The sequence below is a fragment of the Aythya marila genome (genome assembly GCF_965140915.1).
Source record: "Aythya marila genome assembly, chromosome: 23".
NCBI classification, from domain to species: Eukaryota; Metazoa; Chordata; class Aves; order Anseriformes; family Anatidae; genus Aythya; species Aythya marila.
In genome coordinates this window covers 3843429-3853483 of record NC_139064.1, presented here as the reverse complement: position 1 = coordinate 3853483, position 10055 = coordinate 3843429, and the positions used below count along the sequence as shown (strand labels likewise).

The 10055-nt window shown below is 68.3% G+C and overlaps 2 protein-coding genes across 2 annotated transcripts; both read left to right on the top strand.

Annotated features, from left to right (window-relative positions):
- The first annotated feature begins 1242 nt into the window (after nucleotides 1-1242).
- On the top strand, nucleotides 1243-7037 carry NLRX1 (NLR family member X1). Its single transcript, XM_082778184.1, has 9 exons — nucleotides 1243-1295; nucleotides 1713-1794; nucleotides 1991-2051; nucleotides 2191-2288; nucleotides 2372-2988; nucleotides 3400-4799; nucleotides 5461-5547; nucleotides 5655-5906; nucleotides 6037-7037. Exons 2-9 carry the CDS (start codon nucleotides 1716-1718, stop codon nucleotides 6353-6355), a joined length of 2913 nt encoding a protein of 970 aa, XP_082634310.1. The 5' UTR covers nucleotides 1243-1295; nucleotides 1713-1715; the 3' UTR covers nucleotides 6356-7037.
- NHERF4 (NHERF family PDZ scaffold protein 4) lies at nucleotides 6400-10035 on the top strand (the record flags this gene model as incomplete). The annotated part of the gene is made up of 10 exons (XM_082778185.1): nucleotides 6400-6442; nucleotides 7158-7185; nucleotides 7429-7493; nucleotides 7640-7851; nucleotides 7969-8155; nucleotides 8249-8385; nucleotides 8458-8662; nucleotides 8783-8979; nucleotides 9130-9300; nucleotides 9456-10035. The coding sequence occupies 10 exons, from the start codon at nucleotides 6400-6402 to the stop codon at nucleotides 9498-9500; spliced, it is 1290 nt and encodes a 429-aa protein (XP_082634311.1). The 3' UTR covers nucleotides 9501-10035.
- Nucleotides 10036-10055: the final 20 nt, after the last annotated feature.

Genomic DNA, 10055 nt, shown 5'->3' with positions numbered 1-10055 from the left:
TGGAGAAGAGCAGGCTTCTTCCCCCACACCCCCTCTCCCCTCCTGCACCCCCCCTGCCCCTGCCATGCACTTTGAAGGGACGAGGCCGCGGCTCAAGGCTGTGGCTCTGGCTCCTGGGGAGCGCTGGTTGCACTCCGACCCCTCGCACCCTGCTTCAGCTCCTTCCCCTGGCTCCCTCGGCCCCAAGGCAGGGGCCCCTCACCTCCATGCAGGGCACACGCACGCAGGAGCAGCTTTACCCCAAGCTCCCGGGGTCCATTTGCCAAAAAAAATCGCGGAGATACCAGCCCTGAGGCCAAGGGAGGTGGGTGCAGGGGGGCGTTCGCCTCCAGTCCTGCTCCCTCGTTTTGGGGAGGCTGCGCCGCAGGGCTGGGGCACTGCTGACCCTACAAAAGGGCCTGGCCGGACCCAGGCAGGGTGGGAGCGAGCCCCTGGGGTCTGGGAGGAACTGGGGGGGGACTGGGAGGGACTGGGGGGCTGCCACAGGGGGGTGCCCCATGGGGGCAGCGTGCCCGGGTCCTGGCGGTGCTCAGCGGTGTCCGGAGAGCCCTGGGGCAGGCGGAGGCGTCGCGGCGTGTGTCAGGGTTTGGGGGGTGCCAGCTGTGCTCGTGGGGTTTCACACATCAATAAAACCTATATTTATAGTGTATTTATGGGGTGTGTGTAGTGTGTTTATGGGGCTGCCTCCCTTCTCTGGGGATGGGGAGGGAGAGGCGCACGGGGACGGGTGTCCCATGGGTGCTGGGGTGGGGGGGTGGCGCACCCCAACCCCCGTGGGCTTTCAGGAGGGACATTTGGGGTGCGAGTGCAAGCACGAGGGGGGGGCGGGGGGTGCAGGCTGGGATTTTCTGGGCGGTTCCTGGGATTCCCCAGCACTTTTTGGGGTGCCGGAGCAGCTCCACACCCTGCGGGCCGGCGGCGCGCTGCGTGCCCGTACAGGCGCGCATTGCACAACCCTGCCCCAGCCCGGCCTGCAGCCGCCCCCGGACCCCCAAAACACCCTCGGGACCCCCCCCCAATTCCCTCCAGTCCCCCCCCAGCCCCTCCAAACCCCTCCCGGTCCCCTCCTTGAGCCTCGTCCCCGCCGCATCCCCGGCTCCGGGCGGGGGCGCGCTCCCCCCGGCGCTGCTCCCGGGGACCGGGCGGGACCGGGGGCGGTCCGGGGGGGGGGAACCGGGGCGGAACGGGGCGGGCCGGGGGGGGGCCAAGCCTCAGGAAGTCCCCGGTGCCCTCCGCCGAGCCCTTCCCGAGCCGGGGCTGCCGTCGGGGGGATCCCGGGGGGGCCCCCGCGGGAGGTGGCAGCGGCTGCGGGGGCTTTGGGAACGCGGGGAGGGGGCTCCGGGGGGGGGGTTCCTCGGGGTTGGGTTTGGGATTTGGGGTTGATTTGGGGTTGATTTGGGGTTTTTGGGGGGCTGCTGAGCCTCTTGTCCGCGGCTGGGGACGGGCAGCGGGAGCGGGGCTTTTTGGGGTTTTAATGGGAAAGCGCTGAAAAGCCCAGCGAGGGGGGGGGTCCGGCAGGAGGAACCCCCCCATTTTCCCCTTTTTTGCAATATTTTGGCCCTCCCCTCTGGGTTTTGCCACGCTGTCAGGGCTGAGCCCAGGCTGCCAGCTGTAGGGCCAGGAGGTGGCAGGAGCAGGGAAAGGGTCTGGGGGGGGGGCTGCCCTGCCCGGCCCCCATCTCACCTCGCTGCCTGACCCTTCTCCTCACATAGGGGATGTCCCGGGCCGTGCAGGGCCGGGGCTGCCTGCCCTGGGCCTGTTTGGGGCCGTACCTTCGAGCTGCTTCGCTGCCAGGTGAGCCCACACCACCCCTACGGGGCCCAGACCCCAAATCCACCCCCGTCCTGGGGTCACCTCGTCCCCCCTGGGCACCCACCCCAGCCACCCATGGGGCACCCTATGGGGTGCCGAGGTGGTGCCGGGGGTGCTGCGAGCCCTGCGGGGCTGGGGGAGGCTGTGTGGGACCCCAAAGCACGTTGTGACCCCACAGGTGCTGCCGGCGGCTCCTTCCACGGGAAGATCCTCAGCGGGGACGGCGTCTCCCTGCCCAGGTACAGCACCACCCCATAACCCCTTCCCAATCCTGCCCATCCTCTCTGCCTCACCCCAACCCCGTGGGGTCCCCGGGGCTCTCCTCGTCACCCCGCTGCCAGCCCCTGCCCTCCTCCCGATGCTCTCCTCCTGCCCCAGGAGCTGTGTTCGCCACCAAGGAGGCCCCCAGGGCCCCCCAGCTCAGCGCAGCTCCTCCCGGCACGGCTTGGACCACCTGAGGACCGTGGCCTCTTCTGGTGAGCGTGGAGGAGGACGGGGGGAGCCTGTGGTCCCTGCTGGCGAGGAGCCCTCCTCTTGCCAACGCCTTTTTCCCCCCCAGATGCCATCAAGAAGCACCAGAAGAGCCTGGCGGCGTGGTTCAGCAACCAGCCCAGCGAGGAGAGGCAGTTCGGCCCTTCCTTCTCGCTGGACGCGGTCCACGTGGACCCGGTGATCCGGGAGAGCTCCCTGGAGCAGATCCTGAAGCCTTCCCCCGAGCTGACCGTCCGGCACCAGCTCCAGCGCTCCTCCAGGCGGGTCATCAGCCTCCAAAACCTCTTCGAGGCGGACTCCTGCGGGCGGCAGGTGAAGAACGTGGTGCTCTACGGCACCGTGGGCACGGGGAAGAGCACCCTCATCAAGAAGATGGTGGTGGACTGGTGCCACGGGCTCCTGCCCCGCTTCGAGCTGGTCGTCCCCTTCTCCTGCGAGGACCTGTCCCACAGCCGCGTCCCCATCTCCCTGCGGCGCCTCGTCACCAAGAAGTACCAGCACCTCCGGGACGTGGCTCCCCTTCTGGGCGCCTCCAACCTCAAGGTTTTGTTCATCCTCAACGGCCTGGAGCGCCTCAACCTGGACTTTCGGCTGGCTGGCACCGAGCTGTGCTGCGACCCCAGCGAGCCCATCGCTCCCTCGGCCATCGTGGTCAACCTGCTGCGAAAGTACCTCCTGCCAGAGGTCAGTGGCCCCCCCTTCCAGCTCCCCTGTGCTTCAGGCTTGGCTCTTGTGCAAATCGCTCCTTGTCCGGCTTGGCCGTGTGTCAACAGCCAGGCTCCGTCCCTGCAGGGACTCCCCGAGGTGGCTTCTCGCTGATTTGTCCCTGGGGGGTCTTTGGGGAGGCCTGAAAGACGAAGAAGGCAGCAGCTGGGGGCCTGCCCGCTGGGCTGTACCCTCCCAGATGTAATTTATATCCAGCAGGGGATGGGGAAAGCTCTTCGGTGCGCTTTGCCTGGGCAAGCTTTGAACCAGCGCGCTTCGGGCGGCAGCTTCTCCAACCCCCGGGGTGCTCCTGGTGAGAGGTTTGGGGTCCCGCTGAGCCTGGCTAAGAGGCGACACCCTCCCAGCTCAGCCGGCCACCTCCGCTTCCAGGCCAGCATCATCGTCACCGCGCGCCCGTCGGCCGTGCGCCGCATCCCCGGCAAGTACGTGGGGCGCTACGCCGAGATCTGCGGCTTCTCTGACACCAACCTGCAGAAGCTCTACTTCCAGATGCGCCTCAGCCAGCCCGGCTGTGATGGAGAGGGCTCGGGCGAGCAGGAGAACCTGGTGGAGATGCTTTGGAGGAACCTGGAGCGCCAGAACCAGATCGCCGCCGCCTGCTTCTTGCCCTCCTACTGCTGGCTGGTGTGCACCACGCTGCATTTCCTCTACTTCACCCGCACGGTGCCGCCCAGCCAGACCCTGACGGGCATCTACACCAGCTTCCTGAGGCTCAACTTCAGCGGGGAGGTGCTGGACAGCACCGAGCCCACCGCCGTCTCCATGATGAAGTACGTGGCCAAGACGGTGGGCAAGCTGGCCCACGAGGGGGTGATGTCCCGCCAGACCTGCTTCTCGGAGGAGGACCTGCGGCAGTGCTTCGAGGTGGAGATGAAGACGGAGAGCGAGCTCAACCTCCTGGAGGTCTTCCGCAGCGACGTCTTCCCCTTCTTCCTCACGCCCTGCGTGCAGCCGGGCAGGGAGCACGCTTTTGTCTTCACCATCCCCGCCATGCAGGAGTACCTGGCCGCCCTCTACGTGGTGCTGGGCGAGAAGAAGACCCTGGCGCAGAAGGTGGGCAAGGAGCTGTCGGAGCTCATCGGCAAGGTGAGCGAGGACGCCGCCGTGGTGCTGGGCATCGTCTCCAAGGTGCTCCCGCTGCGCTTCCTGCCCGTCCTCTTCAACCTGCTCAAGATCTTCCCCCGCTTCTTCTCGCGGCTGAGCGGCAAGGACCGCGACACGATCGCTCGCACCATGGCGGAGGAGCTGTTCAAAGAGGAGGACTACTACAACGACGACGTCCTGGACCAGATCAACTCCAGCATCCTGGGCGTGGAGGGCCCCCTGCGGCACCCCGACGAGGCCCCCGACGACGAGGTCTTCGAGCTCTTCCCCATCTTCATGGGGGGGCTGCTGTCCCGCCGCAACCGCGCCCTCCTGGAGCAGCTGGGCTGCTCCATCAAGAACCTGGCGGCCTTGGAGATCGCCGAGGCCATGAAGAAGACCGTCATCAGGAACAGCCGCAAGGGGCTGCCCCCCTCGGAGCTGATGGACTACCTCTTCTTCCTGCACGAGTTCCAGAACGAGCGCTTCACGGCCGAGGCCGTCCGCTCCCTGCGCACCGTCAACCTCTCCTCCGTCAAGCTCACCCCCCTCAAGTGCTCCGTGCTGGCCTCCGTCCTGGGCGCGGCGGGCCACGAGGTGGCCGAGCTCAACCTCACCTCCTGCAACCTGGACGCCGCCAGCTTGAGGACCCTCTTCCCCGTCCTGCTGCGCTGCAAAGTCCTCCAGTGAGTACCCGGCCGGCGCAGGGAGCGGGGTAGGGCAGGGCAGGAGGGTTTTGTCTGTGCTCGGAGCCATCCCCGAGGACTACAGCATCCGTCGTGCCCTGCTCCTGGCTCGGGCGCTGCGTGCCGGGACCTGCAGTCCCCCCGCAGCCTCCCCGCGAGCAGCGCCCGGTGCCCGCGGGCTCCATCCCATTGCTCGGTGCCCCCCGGTAACTCGCCCCGTTGGGTGCGAGCAGGGGATGGGGACCCCAAAGAGGGGGACACGGGGTCCTTCGTGGGCCATTTGGGGCGCTGCAGTCTTCCCGTCGCCCAGGGGGTGGCGAGCAGCGCTCGCAGAGATGGAGGCGGCCGTGCAGCGGGGCTGGGCGCCGCTTCCTTCCTCTGCAGCTTGGGGAGGGTTTGGAGGGGTCCTGCTCCCCCCCGAGACCCTCGGCACCCCCAGGCAGTGCTCGGGGTCCCCTCCTCTCCCTCGCTGCTGCCGGCGCTGGCTCTGAAGCTGACGCTGCCCCCGTGCCCCGTGCTCCTTTTTGGGGAGGAAACCTCGGGGGGCTTTGTCTGGGGAGCCCAAGCGGGGTGGCGATGGGGAGGACGGGGTGAGCGCCCCCCCCCCCCCCCCCAGGCAGCATTTTGGCTGCTCCACCCGCTGTATTTTGCCCTGCACCAGCCTGCAGCTCAACAGCCTGGGCCCTGATGCCTGCGAGGAGCTGCGCGCCCTGCTGCTGCACGCCCAGTGCGCCGTGAGCGACCTGCGGTGAGTGCTGCCTCCATCCCCACCCCAAAAAAAAACCCCCCTCCCCGCTCCGGGACCCCCTTCCCAGCACCGTCAGCTCCCTGAACGCGCGTCCCCGTGCCCCGCAGGCTGTCCAACAACCCGGTGGGGGTGCAGGGGGCACGGCACCTGGCCGAGGCGCTGGCGGGGAACCGCTCGCTGAGCCGCCTGTCCCTGCTGCACGCCGCCCTGGGGGACCGGGGAGCGGAGGAAATCGCTCGGCGCCTGCCCGAAAACCAGCAGCTGCAGGAGCTCAACCTGGGCTACAACTCCCTGACGGATGCGTCCGCCCTGAGCGTGGTGGAGGTGGCCAAGAAGCACGCCACGCTGGACAAAGTGCAGTGAGTTCAGCCCGCCCGCTCGCGGGCCATGCTCCCCGCCCGATAGCCCTCCTGCTGCCACCTCTCTGCCCGAAATCCTGCCCCATCGCCGTCTCCTTTTCTCCTTTTCTCCTTTTTTTTTCCCCCCAAGTTTGTACTTCAACGACATCAGCGAGGAGGGCAAGCGGGCGCTGCACAGCCTGCGCATGGAGCGGGACGGCGTCAGGGCGCTCGTCTTCCTCACGGCGGGCACCGACGTCTCCGACTACTGGTCCAGCATCCTGAGCACCGTGCAGAGGAACCTGCCCTTTTGGGACCGCGAGCGGGTTCGCCAGCACCTCGCCCTCCTCCTGCAGGACCTGGAGAGCAGCCGGAGGCAGACGGGCAACCCCTGGAGGAAAGCCAAATTCCTGCGGGTGGAGAGCGAGGTCAAAAGGATGCTGGCGAAGCTCCAGCACGGGACCCTGTGAGAGCCGCCGGCCGGGCGGGGAGGAAAATCTGTCCCCGGGGGGAGATGCCCAGCGGTCGGGTGCTGCTGAGGCTGTCCAAGGCGTTGGGTACGTGGGAGGACCACCAGGAGCCCAGGAACACCCGGGACTTCTTCTTCTTCTTCTTCTGGGCTTGGAGAGTCCCAGCCCTGCTTGTGAAATCCTCGGTGCCATTAAAGCGCTCCGCTTTACTTTCCTGGTCTCGCTCTTCCCTGCTGAAGCTGGGAGCCCCCCCCCCTCGGGCTGTCCCCGAGCCCCTTCCTCGGGGTGCTGGGTCCCAATTCCCAGCCCTGCTGGGCGAGGGCAGGCGGTGCCCCGGGGCTGGGAGGGCAGGGGAGACGTCGGGGGCTGTTTAACCATTAAACCTGGGGCGTCTTGGGAGAGGCGGGGACGCTGGCCTCGCTGCCACTTCACCCTGTACCTTGATCCCCCTTCGCCTTCGCTGCTGCCATGAAGCAAGTGGAAGGTAGGTGCCGGGGGAACGGGGCCTCGTCCCGCACAGCCCCTGCCCCACGGGCACGTCCCCGGTTCTGTAGGGCAGCGGCAGAGCCCGGGGAGGCACCGGGAGGGAGCCAGGAAAACGCAGCTGGGCTGTTTGGGGGGGGGCTCGGCAGGAATCCCCTCTCCGGGGCATTGTGCTGGAAGAGGTGGGGAGGTTTCCAGCAGTTTTGGGGTCTCGTCGCCCTCCTTACACCCACCCAAAAGGCTCGGGGGGGGGGGGGCTGTGCAGACTCTGCGAGCCCCCTGGCACGGCACGCAGCTCACCTCTCCTCTCCCCCCGCAGGGCTCGAGGGCGACAGGACGTCCATCGTGTAAGTGCTGAGCTCCCCCCGTTATATGGCCCCATAACGGGGCTGTGCTGGGGCGCTGCGGGACGGGCTTCCTGGTCCCGGGGAGGTTTTTCCCTGAGCTGTCAGCTCGGGAGAGGTGTAGGGTCAGCCCCAAAAGGGGCAGCCCCTCCCGGTGTGCCCCATTGGCAGGGCTGGGGTGGGCACGCAGGGGAAGGCGCTGGGGCTGCCCTAATGTGGCCTCCCCCCGGCCCTTTCTCATTTCAGAAAGTTTGAATTTAACCCCAAAGATGGGATCGACAACCCGGCCCTGTCGCTGGCTGAGGACACGGGTAAACACCCCGCTCTCCTGCGGGATCAGGGCACCCCAGGGCGCGCGTGCCAGAGGGAAACGGAGACCCCCACGGCTACGGGGAGGGGGTCCCGGTCCCGCAGAGCATCCCTGCGGCCCCTGCTCACCGCCCGTGCCCCCTCGCAGACGGAGAGGCCGCGGGGGAGCCCCGCTTCTACCTCCTGAGCAAGGGCAGCGCGGAGACCTTCGGCTTCTGCCTCCACGAGGAGCTGGGCGGCGGGGGGCACGTGGTGAGGCAGGTGGAGCTGGGGGGGCTGGCCCAGCGCAGGGGGCTGCAGGACGGGGACCGGCTCCTGCAGGTCAACGGGCGCTTCGTGGACCACCTGGACCACCAGCGGGTAAGCCCCGAGCATCTCGGGGGGGGCGCAGAGGGTCCCCGGCTGCCCCCCCTGAGCCCTGCTGGAGAGGTCCCGTTCTGCGGGGTGAAGTCCTGGAGGATGGGTTTGTGCCCCGAGGTGGTGCAGAGGATCAAGGCCAGCGGGAACCAGGTGCTGCTGGCGGTGCTGGACGGCGATTCCTACGAAGCAGCCAAAGCCCTGGGCAGGGACCTGGCCCAGCTGCTGCCCGCCGACGTCCGCCCGCGCCTCTGCCACGTCAGGAGGGACAAAAACGGCTTCGGCTTCAGCGTCTCGGGGCCAGAAGGTACAGGACGGGGACGGGGACGGGGAACGGGGATGGAAACCCGCCGGTGGTGCCACCCCGCTGGCTGCATCCCGCTCCTTCCCCCTGGCGCAGGCACCAAGGGGACGTTCCAGCTCTCGGTGCGGCACGGCGGCCCGGCGGACAGAGCGGGGGTCCCCACGGGCTCCTGGCTCCTGGAGCTGAACGGGGCCAGCGTGAGGAGCTGCTCGCGCGCCCAGCTCGCCCGAAAGGTGCGTGCTGCCCCTCCCGGGACGGGCGCGGGGCTGGCCGTGGCGCTGAGCGACCCCCTGGTTGTCTTGCAGCTGAAGCAGAGCGGCAGCAAAATGACGCTGCTGGTGGCGTCGGGCGCCGTGGAGGAGTTTTATCGCCTGCGGGGGCTGCAGGTGCCGGCCGCGGCGGCGGACGCCTCCTGGCTGCCCTATAAAGCTCGCGAGCTGCACATGGTGAAGGGCCCCGGTGGCTACGGGTTCCTGCTCAAGGAGGACAACTACGGGGCGGGGGCGATAGGTGAGGGGGGGATCAGGGAGCCCCCTGCCTGTGCTGGGGGCTGCTCCCAGCAGGATCTGGGGTCCAGCAGTGTGGGATCACCCCATGAACATCTTCTTTCCCCTGTCCCCGCTGTGCCAGGCCAGTTCCTGTGGGAGGTGGATGCCGGGCTGGCGGCCGAGCGGGCGGGGATGAGGGAAGGGGACCGGGTGCTGGCGGTGAACGGCGAGAGCATCGAGGGGCTGGACCACCAGCAGACGGTGCTGAGGATCCGCGCCCACGAGGACCGGGTGACCCTGCTGGTCATCGACCCCGCCAGCGACGAGTTTTACCGCTCGGTACGCCTCGGGGACCCCCGGGGTGCTGGGAAAGCAAGGTTGTGGGGTGGATCTCAGCCCCAAAGCTGCGTGGGGAGGTCCCTTTAGGGTCCCCGGCTTGCTGTGGGGCTCCACGAGCCGCTCAACTCACCCCTCGGTGCTCTTTTCCAGCTGGGGCTGTCCCCTCTGCTGTTCCTCGAGGACGGTGACCCTGCCTCGGGCTCCTGCACGCCCTCCCTGCCCTCTCCCCACGGCTCCCCTGGGCTCTGCCACGTCGATGTGGGACCAAAAGGCCCCGGCTCCTGGCTGGTGGCTGCTGCCAACAGCATAACCATCGCCCAGGTAACCCGTGGCGCCGCGCTGCTCCTGTCCCGGTCCTTCCCTGGCCCCCTGGGGCTGGTGGGAAGGGGCTGCGTGGCCCTTTGGGGCTGAGCACAAAGCTCCCCAAAACCCACCCAGGGAGCGGGTGGATGTGTGCTGCCCTCTTGTCCCCACAGAGCCCGCACAAGGAGGAGCAGAGGTGGCTGCACGAGGCGTTCTAGTGGCCCTCACCACGACCCCGGCGGGTCCAGCCTGCTGCTGCTCCCGGTTCCAGCTCCTCAGAGAGCCGAGGAGCCGCTCGGGACGGCCAACGCTGCTCCAGGCTGGAGCTGCCGGCATCACACCTCGCACGGACTCGCCTCCGCTGCCCGAGGCCGGCCCCAGGTTTTTATCAGAGGCCACCTGAAGGCAGAGCTGCGCCCTCGCCGCCTCCCGGAGCGTTTGGGGACGCGGCACTCGAGCCCTCGCCCAGCTCCAGGCTCTGGGTCGCCCCCAGGAGAGCCGAGGCAGTGCCCCTCACGCCGTGACCCGGGGCGAGGGGGAGCCTGGAGCTGGGCTCAGCCCGGGGCTGGCCCTCGGGCGAAGGGGAGAAGGAGCAGGGGAGGCCTCGGGGCACTGGAGGAGCCCCCCAGCTCCGCGCCTGGACTTTATGGGATGGTAAAACCGATGAGGATCAGGGCTGGTAAAAACGCCGTGACTGTGAGAATAGGTGGTAAGCTTTCCATCCTAACGTCCTGTTCTGCTTGGCGCTTTATAAAGGACACGAACCCACTCCG

Excerpts from the sequence above, each read along its gene's own strand:
- NLRX1 (XM_082778184.1), top strand. The coding sequence starts at position 1,716 with ATGTCCCGGGCCGTGCAGGGCCGGGGCTGCCTGCCCTGGGCCTGTTTG. Across the intron at positions 1,795-1,990 it reads TCGAGCTGCTTCGCTGCCAG|GTGCTGCCGGCGGCTCCTTC; the intron begins GTGAGCCCACAC and ends GTGACCCCACAG. Across the intron at positions 2,289-2,371 it reads GAGGACCGTGGCCTCTTCTG|ATGCCATCAAGAAGCACCAG; the intron begins GTGAGCGTGGAG and ends TTTCCCCCCCAG.